Genomic DNA, 20,313 nt, shown 5'->3' with positions numbered 1-20,313 from the left:
TTTAGACTGGAGTCATAGGTCTTTTAACTTGTTCATGGTACTTAAGTCGAACGTAACCTTGCATTCGCGCTCCACAACAAATTTGTACTTTTTGCCTTCTTGGTTTCACGCCCCAGCGGCGTTTGTATTGTTAAGCTTCTGGTCCTTTCTATGAAAGTCATTCTTATCAAAAATTAAAAAAATATAATAAATAAACAAATACTTATGATAAACCAGTTCATTTATATCTAGCAAATTGTGAAACGTGAGCCAACTCAAGCATTGTACAAGAAAGAAACAACTAGCTGAATTACTTGCTTAAAAAAAAAAACAAAATTTATGAGGAGATATCACACACACAAACACACTGAGGACCAAGCCCACTACGTTACATCAAACATTTCAAAATCACAAGGAATGTTTCAGAGTGACTTATTGACACGCTCAATTATCACAAATTAAACAAGAAAATACTTGTTGGAGATAGGTTTTTGGTGCAGCCCTTTGAGACCCAGACTGAGTTGTACTGTTTGGCATCAGCACCACCTCGGATTCATCGGCACCATTTTCCCTAGCTTTCTTGCCTTCATCAAAGAATTTCTTGAAAGCATCTTCAACGTAGCTCAGCCCCCCGCCAACATTCATTGTCTTTAGAAGATCGTCCGGGAGAAAATCACTGTTAAGGTCCCCCTTGACCGCGGCCGCAAGCTGCACCAATTCTTGCTGGAATTCGCTGAGTTCATCGTCTTCTCGTGCATCAAAGTCACGCGTTCTCACCGGTTCTGACAATTTAACTGCGCAAGTAATACGTGCGTTACAAAATTAATTAGTCTGCGCTTTCACTTGATCGCTAGTGCTTTCGTTAATTAAATAAAATCGACGTGAATAATTAATGTTTAATTAATTAATTAATTAATTAATTACCAGGACAATCCGCTCTTGCAGTGCTTCTATTGAGGACTCCTTCAAAAGTTCCAGCCCATGCATCTCGTTTGGTGAGAAATTCTTTGAGATTGAAAATCTTTTTAAGGGTTGCTGCAATTGAGGAATGCTCGAACTGTGAAGTAGGATGTGGCCCTGAGGGCCCATGCAACACTGCATTATAATGAACAAAACCTTTGGTTATAATTTTTAAAAAAAATACATAATTAAGAAGAAAGATGGATCGATTCTTCTTTTGTGAAAATTAAACTAATTAATATTAAATTTCCAGTGTGATTGAATGGCTTTTAAATAATTTTAATTTATTAGTTGTTCCAAGTTTAAATTATGAAGAAAATAAGATTTAAACTTTACCCACTCCCTTTACTTTTTTAAAAATATATCATTTTATTAAAAGAAAAAAGCTAACGAAAAACTAACAAAAAGGGCAAAATGGGACATTAAAATTTATAAGAGATAGGAGTTGAAGAATATTTCATATTTGACTGACCTGTGCCAGGTTTAATCCAAGGAGAAACCAAGATGGCCGGAACCCTAACACCAAGGCGATCAAACTTGAAAAAGAACGGCTCCGGGCCAACGATGTCATCGGGACTCGGGACTCCGGTTACCGGTGTAGGAACATGGTCGTAAAAGCCACCATGCTCATCGTAAATAATGAGGAATAAGGTCTCATTCCACTGGGGGCTTGCTCTCAGGGCTTCATAAATTTCCTTGACAAGTTGTTGGCCTTGTGCTATATCGTGCTTCGGGTGATCATCATTCGCGGCCAGTGATAACAAGTCAAAATATCTTGGCTCTATCACCACATAGTTAGGCAGCTTCCCTTCTTTGCAATGCCTCTTGAAGCTTACATCAAATTGATGGAAATTGTCTATGTACTTCAATTTCCTAAGATTCCTGATAAAATATATTTATATATATATGAAACGATAAAAATATAGGGATCTATTAGTTATATAGCCATGATCAAATCGATCTGCTACTGCTACATTAAATGTATGAATGTGTTTAGGAAGATCAAATTAAAGTTTTTTTTTTGGGTACATTAATTTTTTTTTTTGGGTACATCTAATCTATGTTTTATTTTAACCCCAAATGAAAGCACATCAAAATTCAACAAGAAATATTAGTCCCCCAAACCCCCCCCCCCCCCAAACAAAAAAAAGAAACTATATTTTATGCTACAAAAAGTTCAGCTAATCGATGGAATTGCTTTGTTGACTCGTAAAATTAAGATAAATATCGAGCTGCTTTCTTGCTAAATGTTCTTTTATTCAATGTAAAATAGTTTCTTGTCCCACTTAATTGTCATAGCATTTGATTAAAGTATTCGGCTTCAATTGTTTTTGACTTATAGATTGAAATTAAAACCAAGGAATAAGCATCCGATGCGCCAGCTACTAGGTAACCTTGATCCGATCTGTATTCATAATGCATGTTGAACTGTAAATCTGTTTCTTTTTTTTTATTTTTTATTTTTTATTTTTAGTTCCTGACGAATTAACTATTAACCTTAAAAATATTATCTTTGAGATATTAAAATTATAATTTAAAACGAATCAAGATTATCTCGTAACCTAAACTTGTCTTAAACAAAATTTGCTGTCTGACTGGTCGGTAATAGTAGTTAAATTTTGCAGAGGATTTAATTCATTTAAAACATGTTCATGAGATCATATCCAGTGGATGAGGTCAATGAACATTAAAATCACAATAGAAATAAAGTTTAAAAAATTAAAAAAAAATACAATCAAGATTAGGACAGAAAACCCATTTAATAATTAAAAAAGAAAAAAAAAAGCTGACATTTTGATGTAGCTGGACCCAGCTTTTTCGGTCGTGTTGATAAACTCATGAACAAGTCAAAAAAATGTTATGAAGTTTAACTAGAGGAGGAGTCAAACTCTCCTGTCGAAATAAACAACTATCATTTATTCGTCAACGGTTCTTTGGTTCTTTTTTAAAAAAAAGGGAAAAAATCTATTAAAAATTTGACCTTTAAATGTTAATCATAGAACAAAAATATAAGTTAGTCGGCCATTATTTCAATTTGAGTGATGTCTTTCTACAAATTATTTTTTTTATAAATTGAATGTGATATTATATAACTAGTTGAATAAAAATATAAAATAATAAAAATAATTTATATAAATTAAATAATATTTTCATTTAATTACTCGTGTAACACTACATCAATTAATTGAAAAAAAGAATTATCGTTATGTCATTGTCCTTTTAATTTAATCCACCGTGGCCCAGCTGATCACTCCACAAAGTCTTTCAAATATTTTGTTTTGGTGCGGACGTGGGGCCAGAGTCGTTGAATCTAAGTTCATAGCAAGCACTTTCGAGATCGATTGGCTTACTACTATTTGCTATTACTTATTTAATATTCATCATGTTTATTTAATTTCATAATTTTTTATTAATTTTTTTTATTATTTGATTTTTTAAAATAAAACATTTGAATATAAAAAATTATTTTACCTTTATTAGTAAAAACTCGGATTTAGATTTTTTTTTTTTTTGATAGGTTCAGATTTAGATTTTAACAGTAGAGATTAAAAAATTTCTTTTAAATATTAAAATATTTAATTTTTTTATTTAATAACTTTATTTTATTTTTTTCATAATATAATTTTAAAAAATTATTTATTAAAATAATTTTATTATTTTTAATATAAATTCTCATTGATAATCAAATAACTAATTTTTTTTTAATAAAAACTTTACTTATAAAAATTCTACTACTAAAATTTTTATTTAAACCAGCTTTATTTAAATAGTTATAGCAAACGAAACCTTTGTTGTTTGCAGCTTCAACTTTTAAGCCGGTGCCATAATAAGGCCAGATTAAGTGTTTAATCATTTGTTTATTCGGGATTCAAACTTACAATTAGTTAAATAAAATTACTTAAAAATTACTGTTTAAATTATAAATTTATGGTAATAAAAATAAATGTCATGTCTACTGTATAATTTAAAATTAAAAAAATTAACCTACAACATATAAAAATAATAATAATTATATAGATTTTAACCAAAATACTTAAATACGTCTATAACAAAAATCTTTTATATAATATTTAAAATAATCCAAAATAATTGGAAAAATTAGCTCAGAGCATTTACCCTCAGTTATTGTGTTGATAGAAGTTTATGAAACTACTAACTGTACCCTACAAATTATTGCGTACCCACTTGTAACAGCTTTAAAGAACCGAGCATAATCATCGTTATTTTTTTTTTCTTTTTTGTTAATTAAAACCGAAAAAGAAACTAATTAAAAAAGTTGAATACGCTTACTTGTAGAAAAAGCAGGCCGAAAAAGACTGATAATAAATCCCAAAGCTGTGTCCATTTTCTTCCAGGGACTCAAAAACAGTCTTCTGAGGATACCCTGCAATAAGTTTATTCGTATCGTTACTCGTAGCTCCATGCGACGTCGCTGAATGCAAATACAGCCTATTCGACTGAGTCGAACTCGGTATCGAGGAAAACCACCGATCACAGACAGCAAACTCAGTCGCCAACTCTTTATAGACGGGCAAAGTTTCAGGCTTAAACCCGTTCATAACAATCTCCGACATCCCTTTCTGTATGCTCTCAGCATTCTGCACGAATCCATTCATCTTCGGACCCGTCTCGGGATTCGGGTCGGGGTTGTTCCAGTCCCATGGCTTGCCGAAAACTTGCTCGTATATGGCCTGGAATGAGTGTCCAGGATCTGGGTCGATGTGAGCTGCCGTGTTCTTGAACTGTAGGTGGGTGGAGTTCGGGTCGGAGGCGGAGACTGGGTTGGATTCTGAACCGGTGACGCCGTCGATCTCTGGGTTGAGTGACTTGAACCAGCCGAGCATGTGGTCGAATGAGCGGTTCTCTTGCACCAAAACGACCACCGTTTTGATGGGGCTGCTGCTGCTTTCTTCGGCTACCATTTTTGTGTTATTTTTTTTTTCAATGTGATAATAACGATGTTTTGACGATTATTTGTGTCCGAAGATATTTATAGAAAGACAATGAGATAGAGGGAGAGAGGAGAGGAAAGCGTGAGAAAGATGCCGGGTTATGTAAGAAATAAAAAAAATTTTATTTAAATTTATTAATTTGGTAGGGCCTGGGATAGTGAGAGGAAATCAGGAAAAGAATATTCACAAAAAAAACGTTTACTTTAGTAATTAATATATGTTTTAAAACGTGTTAAGTAAAGATAAATAAGAAATGCGTGTAACACGAATCCAACTGATGCATCAGAGTGTACACATTGAATGACTCCAACACACAACATGCTATGATAATTTTGAAACTTTTTTTTCTATTGAAATTATATGTATCTTTGACCGCGAGGATCAGGTAAGGTGATGAAAATGACCTCATTTAATATTTTTATTGAAAATAATAATAATAATAATAATACTAAGTAGACTAAATAAGCGTGTCCAAGACAAATAAGAATCATTCTTAGTTAATCAACCCAAAAACAATAGAAAAAGACCTAAAAAGAGAGAGAGAGAGAGAGTTGCATGAGTGAATTCGGGGTATGAAATGATCACAATGTTGAATATTTATCGTTAATTAATTCTTCGATTAATGATTAAAGGTGACAGCCTGGCTCTTTACTTTGAGAAAGAGCCTACATGATAAAGTTGAAAGTTCAAACCAATCAGTTCCAATAAAGATATCGAATTTATTAGTTAAATAATGTGTGGTGATCGAGTACTCTCCAATTACATTAATCATTATGAAACAGCGCTGTCGTGTAGTGCTAAATATCAGTATGTGAGACAGATGAGACAGATCATGAAATAGACAAAAAAAGGATAATTAAGAAAATTATTGAATGGACCGATCTATCGCGCATAGATTCCACCACGTGATTTTTCGCAAAAACATGTTCAAAATGCAATCAATAATGTTATATACATATATAAATATCAATTTCTAGTGGACATAAAATAACAAGCATCGGGTAGATATTTTATAGACAGTAGAAAAATGACCCTTATATAATGTCATGAGTGTAATTTGATGTGAGGATAAGGACCAGTCGTTACAGGTTTTAAAAATTAAAGCCAGCTATATAGCTCAAATTTTAAATTATATCTACTGTTGCATAATTGAGTGACGTACGGAAGAGTCTTATTTAAATATATTAGATATAGTAATAAAAAAAATTGTTTAAAAAAAAATCTCCAATCAAATCCAAGATTGACATATTGCTAGTGGCTGGCAACAACTGGAAACTGGCGATGGCCAGCGGTGGCGGAATCGAGATTTTAGTTCAAGGGAAGTCATAATATAGAAATCATAAATTTGAGTGGGCTAAAACATAAAATCGATAATATTGAGAGGGCCAAATATGAGTACTAAAATGGAGAAATCATATAACTAGGTGCACTTTAGGCATGAAAAATACACGTAAGGGGGCCAACTGTAACTTATACCTAGAAGTTGGTAAATTTCATTTTAACCCTTATTTTATGTGAAATTTTTTCCAACCCATGATAAAAATTTGGGCAACACCAATATTCAGCACACAGCAAGCACCACAATAAGTACTGAACGGTGCGTTTTGGGTGCAATATAAAAGGTTACTGTTTGAACATACAAACACAATACGCGCGCAATAGATCTCACACAATGCTGTCACTCTCCCTCTCATTCACACCAAATACACTCCTCACTCAAGCTAGAAATCTCAGCAACTAATTCTCCCATGATGTTTTCTGTTCCACTCGTGGACTCTCCCTCACAGTGTGAAATCCATCGAGTCTCTCTCACAGTGTCTCATTGTCTTGGCTGTGTGAGAAATTGAGTTGCATCTTGGAGACTGACTTCACTTATCGTCGATTGCGACAATCAATTTCTGCAGGTAGTTTGCTTCATTAACTAGAAATTTTTTTGTGCTAATTATTAATTTGTGACATCTTAGCTGCTATTATGTTAATTTATATTGACTAATTGTTAAAACTTGCGGTTAGGAATTATAGAATGTTGTTTAATTGTTTAATAATTACTGATGATTATGCAAGAAAACATGATTTGGAGCATGTTCGGCAGCCATAGAATTTTATAACTTTGATTTGCAAGTCTAGCCTCAGGCAGGATGGAGCAAACATTCAAGTGTATTACAAAGTTAATATTAAGCACGAAATAAATAAATACGCTGCAATCAAAGACACAAATTATGTTATTTTGTGTTGAGAATACTGAGCAAGTAAGGTAGTTTAGTTTTATGTTGAAAACAATAACACTTAGCTTTAGATTCAACTGTTATTATGATAATCTGTTTTCACAATTTCTATCATCAGTTAGTTTAGTTTTGTAAGGTTGTGCTGATTTTTTCATGGAAGCTTAAACAAGGGTAGCTTGCATAGGATATGAATTAGTTTTCTGAGGTTGTGCTGAAATTTAATTTTGTTTTTGCTACTTTTGTTAATATGAATTATTTTGTTTTTTTTTAAATTAAATTTGTTAAAATGAATTATTTTCATTTTGTTGCTTGCACTTTGTCAATATGAATTATTTTAATTTTTTAGAAATAAAGAATATGGAAAAGGACATCGAAGTTGAAGAGTTGGAGAAAATTGAGGAGGACGATGATTTAATAATTGGGATGTCATTCAATAGTGATACTGATCTGTTTATTTACTTCAAAGAGTACAACAAAAGAAAATGATTTCCGGTTATGTGGAGAACTAGTAGAAAGGATGGTGATGGGATACTTAGAAATGTGACTTTTGCTTGTTGGAGAAGTGGTGAGACAAGAAGCAAATCTACGAATATTTTAAAGTCCCAACCTAATGCAAAAACAGGCTACAAAATATTTAATTTTTCTTTTAATAGGAACCACAATTCCAACCGCATGGACATTTTCATCTAATCTACTTTACTTTCTTTTATTATAACAAAATATTTAATTTTTCTTTTAATATGAACTAGGGAATTACCCGACCCGACCCGATCCAACTCGAAAAAATTTCGGGTTCGGATCGGATTTGGTTATAAAAAAAAACCCGATCGAATGAAAACAATGAAACCTGATCAGGTTGTGATCGAATCAAGTTTGATTCGATCCGAAAACCCAATCAGGTTGCTATAAAAAAAAAAACATAAACCTAAAGCACACACAAATCACAATTCCCATTTTCAAAATACATAATTACTAACACAAGCACTCACAACCCTCCTCAACCCCTAATCTCATTACACAATCCCCAATCTCACTACACAAAACACATACACAGTCACCGCCAACGGCGTTGGGCCAATGCCAAGCCGCCAACAGAGGCCACCACACAAGTCACAGCCTCACCAGCATCTTCATGCCATATTTATTGCGCGTCTCCATGCCTGATTTGCTACGCCTCCGTCGATCTGCTGCTACGTGTCCGTCGGTTTGCTGCTACGTGTCAGTGGCCACCGATCTGCCGCAAGTGCTGCCGATTTGCCGCAAGTGCCGCTGATCTGCTGCAAGGTGCTACCAATCTACATTCTACTGCTCCAAGCCTTCAACCCGAGCTATTCGACCCGAGTTTCTCCTCTTTAAATCTTGAGTTTTCACTTTTGAAGCTTTTTTTAAGCTTTGAATTGATAGTATATATGGTTAAATTAAACAATTAATATTTAGTATTTAATTGTTGTAATTATGTGTTTTTAAATAGTTAGTAACAAAATCAAGAAAGTTGGCCAACTCGAAACTAATATACCCGAATTCAACCCGAATTTACAACCCGACCCGATTCGATCCGAATTATCGGGTCGGGTTGTAAATTCGGATTAATTTTTGTCAAACCCGAACAACCCAAAATCCAATCTAGTTGAACCGAACCCGATTTTGTCCACCCCTAATAGGAACTACAATTCCAGCCGTATGGACATTTTCACCAGCTACTATTTCAGCAAGATAATGAATATGTAGTTGATAGGGAGTTTCGAAGTGATGTCGTAGAATAGCATTGTTTTTGTTTTATTCTCATTAATATTCGAATACAAGCCTTTGGCTATGATATGTGAGCTTGTGGATTTCATATATGGATTTATTTTTGTAATGGTATATTTTTCCTTTAATGGCATATCGGTAGTTTTAGTTATGTGGTATTGGAATATTGGTGTACACTAGTTGGTTCTAGGCATGGTCCTTTAATAGATTTATCATTTACTGCATGGATTTCATTCTTTAGTCGTGTGCTACTGGAATGGTTGAAGGGTATGCAGGATGTTGGTTTTATGAATAAATTGTCTCCTAAATGAATGCATTTAGGTATATGTGTTAATCTCAAGCTTAAATGTTTTTTAATGTGCAACAATTATCAGTAACTTCAAATATAATATATAAGTCAGCTGACAGAACAAAAGAAGCAAATATATTAATAAAAGAAGCTAATATGTTAACATTATTGTTGCGAACAATAATTTACATCCACTGAAGCATTCATGATACAATTCAAAAAAAGAAAGAAAGATAATGGTACATTAGTTAATTACAAAACTTAAATATAATACATATTAAAAGAGTTATAATTATTTATGGGACGTATGTTACAATAACACTTGGTTCTTTTTTTTGTAGTTCGCCCTCCGACAATTGACGTTGTCGTCTTTGTTGAAGTTTTTGCTCAAACAATTAAAATTGAAAAGATAAGCATTCGATTTGATGCCCTAACTTGCGGACTTCTCCTAACAACATTTCAATTTTATTCTGGTTTATATTTTGATCTGTCATCCCTCCAAAGTCATTACATTCACTGCTCTTCCAATCATCATCTCATTCAAAAGCCCCACATCCTTTACACTTCCAAAATTTACGATTCAGATTTTCTTTTGTACGTGAAGTTCGTAAAACCTTATTGCTTTTGCAGCATTTATCACAAGCTTTCAGTTGTGTTTGAATTGAACAAATTCTGTTCTAATATAAACAACAACCCATAATGCATATAAATAGCACAGACAGAATGATGATTATCTAATATAAACATCACATATAGCATATAAACGGCACAAAATAATGATTCTCAAATCAAAGCTCAAGCCTGGCAAACAAAAGTATTACCAGTATACAATTAAAGAGTTGCGCATTGCAATCTAGCCAAACTAAGCATAAGATTTTTCCAAATTTTGCTTGTTCATATTCACAACATACATTATAGAACACACTACAAACATGTTTCATTTTCATATTACAATCCCATAGATTTCTCAAATAATGGAAACTCATAATAGCAGTTGCTATATTATTTAGGATTTAGATTATGACAAAATACAGTAACAATTTCATCTAGATTGGTATTTTACCAAAACTATAATGGCATAAAACAAGCTCCCGTTATAGTGATCATGGTGTCATCTCCAGCACAAAGTCATTTCAATCAGCTCCTAAGACCATCGAAAATGCAATTACAAATCAAACCTATCTAAACTAATTTTCCCATCAATCCAAGTGCAATTAAAAATCAATATAAACTACCTCACTTGCTCACAATATCAACTGAATTTTCAAAAATTCATAATCAACTCACGGAATTTTGGCATTACCTCTATAAATCGACTACGACAGTAAACAACAACTAAAGCTGGGAGAGTAAAGTTAAAGCAAGCCGAGAGATGCAATCCACGATGAGAACGGAGGGGGAAGCGACATCAAGATAACAGAGAGGATAAAGAAGAGAGAGAGAGAGAGAGCAAATGGAGAAACCCACGCCGAGAGACCACGTGGAGAAACCCACTGTGAGAGAAAGCGAGAGGATGAGCAGATGGAGGTGAGATTTCCGTGAGAGCAATTGGAGAAACGGTGAGTCTAACGTGAGATCTGTTACGCGTGTGTTGTGGTGCATATATGTGTGTCACGTGAGATGGGTCCTTTTATATTGCACCCAAAACGCATCGTTTGGTACTTATTGTGGGAAGAGTCTCATTTTCTAAATTTGGGTGGGAATGGTCCCTTAGACGTTTAACCGTGAAATATTCCAAAGGATGTAAAAATCTTTGCGAGCCCGTATCTATGGGGCTCGACTCATTCGGGTCATATCTGGAGGCCTATATATGACCCGAATGAGTCGAGCCCAATTCTTTCTGCTATCTGCTCATTTGTTCCAATTTGAGCACCACTCATATTCTTTTTCTCATCACCCACTTGCACTTGCTTGTCTTCTTCTTCTTCTTCTTTAGACTCCGTAAAGTTTAATCTTTATAGGGTTCATTGTTATATGGTTGTTCTTCTTTTTGAGTTGAGTCCATTTCTTTCAATATTTTATAAAAGTTATTAAAAATCACTACCTCATGGGCAAAGGAAGTGAGAAAAGGGAGATATGTGAGTACAAAAAGAGTTTGGACAAAGGCTTTTTTTTGAGAGGTTTGGTGCTAATAAGTAATAACTAGTTTGCAAAAAAAAAGAATAGGCTATTAAGCTCTTTTGCAAGTAACTTTTCCCGTCCATATCTAACAAGAGGTTGATTCCATGTCTTCGAGTAAGAGTTGCAGGATTGCCACTATTAGGGGTGTTCGCGGATCAGATTTTACGGATTGGACATCAATTCATATTCGATTTACGATTTTGTAGATTATAAAGTTTCAATCCAATCCAATCCACAGATTGATGAAATTCAATTTAAATTCAATCCATACATCTACGGATCGGATGCGGATTTGACCTAATCCATGTCCAATTCACCATTTTGCGGATTGGTTTGTGGACTGAAAATTTTTAATTCTGTCAAATCCACAAACTAACTAAATAAAAAAATTTAATATAAAAATAATTTTACTATCTATCAAATTTAAAATTAAATAAGATTTAAATAAATTAATTATTTAAATAAAGCTAGAAAATACATTTAAAGTTTCAAAATATAACATACCAAAACGAAAAAAATCTCATTCGTTTAGATCAGTACATTGAAATTAACTATTTAGGAAGCTATATTTGTTTATTTAATTATTTTATATTTTATATTATTATCGAATAAAATATAATATAATGTTAATATAACTATATTTTAACTTATTTATTTACTAGTAAGTACTAATGTCATATATACAATTTTTATTTTTTAATTAAATAAATACTTTTTATTTTTTTGCAGATTCGCGAATTTTTACAGATTTACAGAAGTAGATCCATATCTAATCCACCAATTGCGGATTATCAAATTTTTAATCCAATCCAATCCAGCAATCCACGGATCAGATTTTTACGGATTGAATTTCTACGGATCAGACAAATTGAGCGGATCATATTGGATTATGAACACCCCTAGCCACTATTAAATAAGTTTTTCCTTTTTTTGTTGCATTTTTCAAAATTAAAATAAAAATATTTAGGGACCGACCCCCATTGTGTTTCTCGCTCCATTAGAAGATTATCGAAAATATCCCTTATTTAGCACAAATAACACATTTCGGGTATGAACAGGATTGGGGTTGCCACAAAGTTTGGGGATAAGGATAGGGATCATGATCCCCGAACCAAATCTCCATTTCCATTCATAAATATTCCAACACAATTAAAGATGGTCAATGGGCCAGTTTGCAAATGGCACGGCATGCGCGTGGACTAGATTGAGAATTTTATGCATGTGCGCCCTAAAAGTACAGTACGATTAGAGATGAGATAAAACACGACATGTCAAAAAGGCCTTGAAACAAGCATGTTTCACTTTTTAATGGAACTAAACTTAAAATTTTATTATTTTACATATAACTTACAATTGAAATCTTTTAATGTAATTTATTAGCTTAGATTTCTTTTTAAATTCATTTAATTCTAGTTTTTTTTAAAGTAAAGGGGGGGGCGGGGGGGGGGGGGGGCAAAGCCCAAATAGATTTTTATTTTTCCCCCTTACTATCCCCAAGACTTAAACCCCGGCGTTACCTACTACAAGCTTGATGCTGTTATCAACCCGACCACGCCCTTGGGGGCTTTGTTTAATTATAGTTTAAAAGTAAAAACTTTAATTGTTTTATGTTATACTTTATTAAATGAATAGATGATACCATGATTTTGATAAATAAAATTAAAAACATCAAGATTTTATAAAATATATGTATTAATATTATTATGAAGTATGATCTATAATTCTATGTTAAGTCCAAATTAATAATTAAGTTAACTTTTACGAAAAATTTATTATTGTTGTTATAACTACTAAGTGTTAAAAAAGAATTCATGTTACATTCTCTTAATATTATTAGTTTGTTATTATTGAATATGAACTTAAATTTTAAACTTTTGATTTTATTGAATTTATCTAAAGGCACGTGGACTTATGAGCTAGAAAAAATGTACCAACAACTTGGCTTGTCCTCTTAAAAAAATGAAAATAAAAAAAAGAAAAAAGTTTATCGTGCTTTTTTCTTAAGCATGACCTCATGACTAGGGGTGGGCATGGGTTGGTTTGAGTTGGATTTTAAGTCAACCCAAACCAAACCATAAAAATTTCGATCCAACCCAAACCAACCCAAATATTTTTAACCCAAACCAAACCAAATCATTTGGGTTTGGTTTGGGTTTGGTTTGAATTTTATTATCAAAATAATTTTTATTTTAATAAAATTTAATTATATCAAAATTATAATAATTATTAATTGTTATTAATTATTAAATTGATATTAAAATATAAAAAATATATAGTGGATAAAAATTATAAATTTTACAATAACTTAATCCTTAAATTAAAGAATACTAGAAAATCAAAATAAAGTTTAATCACAAAAATTATTATTTCTCAATAAATAAGAACGTACACTTTAATAATAAACTTTCACAAACTTGACATTAACAATCTAATAATAAATTTTGTCACTTGTTATTTATTTAATTATGCAATATTTGTTTTTATTTATCGTTTTGGTAGTTTTGCGTTATGTTGTCTACTTATACGTTTAATTTTAGGGAGATTGCCAGTTTCCCCCCTACAGTAATCAACATATATTATTTTTCCCCCTTCTGCTTTTATAATGGCCAAAAACCCCCATAATAGTATAAGTTTACAATATTACCCTTATTTTCAACTACTCTTTTATTTATATTTATTCTAAATTAAACAAATCACATGAATAGAAATTAAATAAAAAATAAAGCATTAAAAATAAGAAATATATGTTTTGATATGAACAAAAAAATTAATAATAAAATTTTTTTATACTTATTTATTTTGTGAAAATTTTCTTATAATAAATATATAAGAAAATTATTAGTCAAATGATAAAAAAATTATTACAAGAAAACTTGAATGACAAATAAAAATTTATTATAAGATAAATAATAAATTTCTTCTTTGTAGAGTCTCCTGCTCTTTCTATGATGATCCTTCCATGTCGGAGGAATTATTTTTATAAATAAGCAAAAAAATTTATGTTATTTACAATAATATTTATTTAATTTAAATTTATTTTTACTGTTATTTTCATTTTCTAACTGTTGACAATTGATCACGCCGTAAAAAATTTAATGGTGGTCTTTCACTTATTTGTGTTCATTTATTTTGTTTCTATTTATTTTATTTGAAAAATTTGAGTGTTGGGGTTTTGTCCATAACTCATGGGTAAACCATACCCAAACCATAATGAAATGATTTTCTACGTAAAACCCACATCTAACCCATTTTCATAATTTATTCAATCCAAACCATTTAATTTAATTTGAGTTTGGATAAACTCATGGATTGTGGGTTTATGCCCACCCCTACTCATGACACAGCAAGCGTAGACTTGGCAAGTGTGTAGGACCGAACCTCAGCAATAAAAAAGACACAATATGACACAACACGAAACAAATAGTGAGCCTTGTCGTGCCGACCCACAGCCTCTCATGGGCCTTCTTTTTCCGCCCCAATATTATTATAAAAATATATATAGCAGTTCGGGTACTATTTTTGAATTTGGATTCGGTTCTAATATGAGCTACGCTAATATTTTAAAGAAGTAAATTTAACAATATGATTATAGGGGCACATGAGCATCCCCTGAAAATATCCTTATTTTTATATTCGATAATATTTGTTTGATTGAAAAATGAATTAACGGATTAGATTTGTCAACATCAATATATTATGGCAAATATTCAACAACTTCTTTTAGTTCTTATAAAAAGAAAAAACAATTTCTTTTAGCGAACCTCACCTCAATCACTTCAGTCCCTGTCTCTCTTATGTTTTCTTTGGTTTGCACGTATACCTGCAAATCAATTTTATGATAAATATCATTCAATATTTAAGATCTCTCTAAAAAGTTTATTTTTTAATATCTGTCATAATATCACAGAATCAAGAAACAAGTTAATTTATTGATGTAATCACAGAAAGGATGCCGTAAGATTGATGTCATTGAAGCAACCAGGAACTCTGGTCCAAATCTTCGCATATGATTTTTTCTTATTCTGTCGTTTTGGAGTTACTTTGTGACCGCCTTATATTAGGCCAAAAAAGTATTTTAATTATATTGTGATTTATGCATATAACTCATGAGATAGATACGAGTCAAATTATCGTTGTGTGATTGTAAGAGAGATTAAAATAGAGGAGAAAGATAGAGAGAAGAGAGAGTGATTTAGGTGGGATTGAGATGAAGAGAGAAAACTAAAAGAAATTGTTGAGCATTTAACATTGACAAATTTAATATTATTCATCTTCAGTTCAAGGAATATTATCAAATGTAAAAATAAGTGGGTATTTGTAATTTGTAAAGGGCAGCTGATCCATCCTATATTATCAATACTTAATTACACATATATTCTTAGTCAATAAAGTATAATAATAATAATAATAATAATAATAAATTAATTACACACAGATCGAATCTAGGCACCGTCGTACTTCTTAATAAAAGTTAAGTCAATGACACTGTACAAATAATAATGTAAATGCTCAGTAAATTAACAATCTCCATCAGCATATATCTTCAAATCCCTACCGTGCGTAGAAAAATGTAAAATTTTCATTTTGGAACGAGTCACAATTTAATTGTTGCATGCCAAACAAGACAACAATTTGCGACCAAAAGATTTTGACTTTCGTTGCTTTGTAGTAGGGGTTGGCACAACAACAATCTGGGACTCATCGACGCCCTCTGCCTCGGCTTTCTCGCACTGCCCACGGAATTTCTTGAATGCATCTTCAACGTACTTAGCGCCTTCGGCAACCGTCATCTCTTCGACGAGTTTGTGCGGATAAATATCCTTTTTGTAATCACCGTTCAATGTCGCTGCCATTTGCACTAATTCTTGCTGAAAATCGGTGAGTTTTGCATCTTCATTCGCTTCGCCGTCCCGCAGTTTCAACGTCGGCTCAGGCAACGTAACTGCAACAGCCAATACATACATATCCATAAGAGATTAATGTCATAATAATAATTTGGAAGGTCCCTCTTTAAAAACTGTGTCAGGAATCCAAGTGGTAAAAATAAGTACTGAGATGAATCAAGGTGCTCCTGTCCCCTTATAATTTTGTAATATTCATGTCGTGAACATAAGTGATGAATTAAAGAAAGTGTTGTAATTAATTACCAGGGCAATCAGTTCTCGGACTTGTTCTATTGAGAACGGTTTCGAAAGTGCCGGCCCAGGCATCCCGTTTCGTGAGAAACTCTTTTAGATTGAAAATCTTTTTTACTGTTGCTGGGATGGAGGAATGCTCGAACTCTGATGTAGGACTTGGCCCTGAAGGCCCATGCAGCACTGTATAATTTTCACAGGGAAAAAAAAAAACAGAAGAAGAAGCTTTGGTTATCTCTTTCAATATTTTACTCTTGATTTGATAAAAATTACAATACGCAAAAGTCGAAAATTAACAGAATTTCAGTGGAATGCATTGCATGCAAAAGAAATTAATTAATGGGTTAGAGTCAGACTTACGTGTTCCGCGTTGAATCCAAGGAGAAATGAAGATCGTCGGAACCCTAACGCCGAGGCGGTCGAACTTAAAATTATAGGGCTCCGGGCCGACGATATCGTCGGGACTGGGGACTCCGGTAACGGGCGTCGGAACGTGATCATAGAATCCACCGTGCTCATCGTATGTTATAATGAACAAAATTTCATTCCACTGGGGACTAGACCTCAGTGCTTCGTAAACTTCCTTGACAAATTTTTGTCCTTCGGAGACATCGTGCGATGGGTGATCATCGTTTGCCGGCACAGATAGGAGATCGAAGTATCTTTGCTCCACCACCACGTAGTTTGGTAGCTTCCCTTCTTCGCAATCCTTCTTGAAATGCAAATCAAATTGGTGGAAGTGCTTCAAGTACTTCAATTTTCTTAGGTTTCTGGGAACAAATAAATTATCCTATCAGAACAAAAATTAAGCCGTGTCCGCACAAATTATAGAGTTTTTTTTTTTTTTGAAGAAATATTATATTACAATTAAAAAACTTTGTTATGGTGTAGCACAAAAGTCAAAAAACCTTGTGACATCTCATCTTCATATGCAAGAATCAATATACATGTTATTACAAATTATGTGTATGATATAAAATTGATAAATTTTCCTTTCAAGTCTTGTTAATTGTTTAGATAATTTTATAGTTATTTTTCCAAAAAAAAAAAAAACTACATTTTTTAAAATTTGAAAAATATCCAACTCTTATTCTAAGGTATTCTAGAAATTCATTATCTGCCTACGTCGAATTGAAAATTTTTCACAACACAAAATTGGCAAACAACTACGCACACGGAATTGACAAACAGTCCCTCATAGCAATTAGCAATTGATAAACTACGCTATTGTAATTTAACATTAAACATCTAAATAATTCCAGACGTATTCACATATTAGACCAACAAAAAAAAAGAGAATAATGCTACCAAACTCTTAAAGTGTGTGTTTACTTCTCTTCATATATATAATATTAAATGTTAATGTTTTATTCGATTGACTTTCTTTCTAATTAAATTATCCACATGTAATTTTGGTTGAAATCTTATATATATATATATATCCAATAAAATTATAATTTTTTGATTTTATTATTAAACGTCTCAATCGTTCGTAAAACTTTAGCTAATTAATAAAACAACTACAGCGACCGTCTTGAAGCGAGTAAAGCTTAAGCCTTATTATATCAACCAAACAAGACACGCAACATGAATTCTTTCTTGTCGAAGCAAAATTACGCTCCTGAGTCCTGAGCCTTAGAACCGTATGTCAGCAAACTACTCATATCGATAAACTCGCTTTCCTTTTCGACCGGTTCAACATTAAAATTTAAAATTAATCAAAAATTTAAAAAAAAAAACAACAACAAAAGTAATATTAATAGACAAAATTTATGTGTTGAGCACTGGATCAATGATTGGGATTTGAGTTTAACACTCAGCAGAAAATCAGTCGCAAAATCCTAGCCGTTAATCCTGTGCCGGCACAAATTCAGCTGATTACCGGATATCTAATAAGTTCAATATTAGTTATTTAATTAATTTATTTATTTACCTGTAGAAAAGGGTTGCAGGAGGGTACTGATAATAAATCCCAAAGCTAAGTCCGCTTTCATCCAAGGACTCGAATATGGTCTTTTGCGGAAACCCTTCAATGAGTTTCTCGGTATCATTACTAGTGGCCCCATGCGACGTCGCGGAATGCACGTACAGTCGATTGGGCTGCGTCGAGGCCGGCACCGACGCGAACCACCGGTCGCAGACACCAAACTCAGCCACCAGCTCCCTGTAGACCGGCACCATATCCGGTTTAAACCCGTTCATGACGCTCGCCGCCATTCCCTTTTGAGTACTCTCAGCGTTCTGAGCAAACCCTTGCATGTTAGGACGAAGAACGTGAAGCTCCTCGTTGTTAGAAGATGACGACGACGATAATGACGTGTACTGGGCCCACGTCAGGCCAAAGACTTGCTCGAAGATGGCCTGGATGGAGTGGCCGGGGTCCGGGTCGACGTAGACCGACTTGTCCCCGAAGTAGATGAGGGGGGAGTTCGGGTCGGACGTTGAAATGGGGTTGGATTCGGATCCTGTGACCCCGTCGAGTTCGGGATTTAGTGATTTCATCCAACCAATCATGTGATCGAACGAGCGGTTTTCTTGAACCAAAACCACTATGGTTTTGATGGGGTAAGGATATTGAGAAGAGGAAGTGATTTCTGCCACCATTTTTATTTTATTTTTATTTTTTATTTTTACTTTTTGGGTTGGGTTTTGCGGTTTTGCTCTTGTGTATTTTTATTTGTTTTGTTTTTGCTTTTGATAATGGGGTTTTGATTTTTAAGGTGAACTTATTATATGAATGTGCAGATGATGAAACAGAAAGATACGCAAAAAGATATTAAGGAGAAGTTGAAATGAGATTCGTGTGGGAATCAATGAATGACGACAGAATAAGGTTTGTTTTGCTACGAAGCTAATGCATGGGCTGTTAGGTGATGTAACAAAAGTTATGTATGTATGGGCATTTGCAATTTATTTTTCTTTCTTCTTTTATGAGCAAGTAAGACATATTTGGGAAGATAGGTTGAATATATACTTTTGAAATTGTGTGTATTATTTTACTGTATTCGGGTTAGTTTAATTAATATCTTTTCTAGTTTTGTATTAAAAAAAATTATTAATTTTCATTCAAAGTAATCCATAAGATATGAAATGTGAATCCGGATGGGTGAACAAATATATACAAAGATATATAAACTGACGTAACATGATATAATTAGATAAATGAACTAAGAAGATTTGAGTAATAAATAGGATTTTTTTTTCTTTTAAAATTACTGTCCTTCAGTCTATATGTCTAATTAATATTGGTGCTGTTCTAATGCATAAGAAACTGTCGAGTAATTAAAAAAACAAGAATTAACTAGGCAGTGATCATGTTGTGTAGTCTCTACAATGTGTTGTTGTGTGTGTGTGTGTATATATATATATTTAAATTGATTAAAAATAAACTAACACCATTTTGAGTGTCTAATTGTAGATTTAAAATACTTTAATTGATGAAAGAGAGGTTATGCTAATTTTCTAAGGAATAAAAGCATATGCCATGCGTGTTTAATTATTTTTAATTAGTTTGACACATATAAAATGCTAACTAATTGTCTACAAGAAATCCAACATCCTCAAGTGATCACAAATTTCGGGGAAAGCTCTAAAAACTTGTGAATTCAGAAATTGTACATGCATGTCAAGCTTTAACCAATGAATTTTCTTTAATTTTTCAACAACAAGAATATAAGATGAGACTTGACCTACCTGTTACTCTTGTGAATAAAAAAAATTGTGTGCCTGTAAATGAATGAAATGGATTTTCTTTCATTTTTTTTTTTTAATAATAGGATGAGACTTGCCTGAAACGAAATGTACGGATATATAAATGTACTTTATGTCAAAACTCAACTGTATCCGACCCATTTGGTTTGGACTTTATGTCATCCGGGTCGGCCCAAAACCAAACACAACCC

General features: G+C 32.8%; 2 protein-coding genes across 2 annotated transcripts; both read right to left on the bottom strand.

The window, feature by feature from the left end:
- Positions 1–202: 202 nt before the first annotated feature.
- LOC102613480 (non-specific phospholipase C3-like) lies at positions 203–4,978 on the bottom strand. Its single transcript, XM_006484657.3, has 4 exons — positions 4,231–4,978; positions 1,412–1,821; positions 904–1,074; positions 203–773 (listed from the first exon to the last, which is right to left on the bottom strand). The coding sequence occupies exons 1-4, from the start codon at positions 4,860–4,862 to the stop codon at positions 424–426; spliced, it is 1,563 nt and encodes a 520-aa protein (XP_006484720.1). The 5' UTR covers positions 4,863–4,978; the 3' UTR covers positions 203–423.
- Positions 4,979–15,714: 10,736 nt separating this feature from the next.
- LOC102613775 (non-specific phospholipase C4-like) lies at positions 15,715–19,387 on the bottom strand. The gene is made up of 4 exons (XM_006484658.3): positions 18,345–19,387; positions 16,772–17,181; positions 16,424–16,594; positions 15,715–16,218 (listed from the first exon to the last, which is right to left on the bottom strand). Exons 1-4 carry the CDS (start codon positions 19,013–19,015, stop codon positions 15,878–15,880), a joined length of 1,593 nt encoding a protein of 530 aa, XP_006484721.1. The 5' UTR covers positions 19,016–19,387; the 3' UTR covers positions 15,715–15,877.
- Positions 19,388–20,313: the final 926 nt, after the last annotated feature.

This window comes from Citrus sinensis, chromosome 4, assembly GCF_022201045.2.
Source record: "Citrus sinensis cultivar Valencia sweet orange chromosome 4, DVS_A1.0, whole genome shotgun sequence".
Taxonomy (NCBI): Eukaryota; Viridiplantae; Streptophyta; class Magnoliopsida; order Sapindales; family Rutaceae; genus Citrus; species Citrus sinensis.
The sequence above is the reverse complement of the archived record's forward strand: the minus strand, read 5'-3'. Positions and strand labels throughout refer to the sequence as shown.

What these genes read in the sequence shown, in the direction of transcription:
- LOC102613480 (XM_006484657.3), bottom strand. Translation starts at nt 4,862, where the DNA reads ATGGTAGCCGAAGAAAGCAGCAGCAGCCCCATCAAAACGGTGGTCGTT. An exon ending in TCGGCCTGCTTTTTCTACAA is followed by an intron (nt 1,822 to 4,230) that starts GTAAGCGTATTC and finishes ATATTTTATCAG; the next exon opens with GAATCTTAGGAAATTGAAGT. An exon ending in TGCAAGAGCGGATTGTCCTG is followed by an intron (nt 774 to 903) that starts GTAATTAATTAA and finishes TTACTTGCGCAG; the next exon opens with TTAAATTGTCAGAACCGGTG.
- LOC102613775 (XM_006484658.3), bottom strand. Translation starts at nt 19,015, where the DNA reads ATGGTGGCAGAAATCACTTCCTCTTCTCAATATCCTTACCCCATCAAA. An exon ending in TTGGATTCAACGCGGAACAC is followed by an intron (nt 16,595 to 16,771) that starts GTAAGTCTGACT and finishes AAAATTATACAG; the next exon opens with TGCTGCATGGGCCTTCAGGG. An exon ending in TCCGAGAACTGATTGCCCTG is followed by an intron (nt 16,219 to 16,423) that starts GTAATTAATTAC and finishes TGGCTGTTGCAG; the next exon opens with TTACGTTGCCTGAGCCGACG.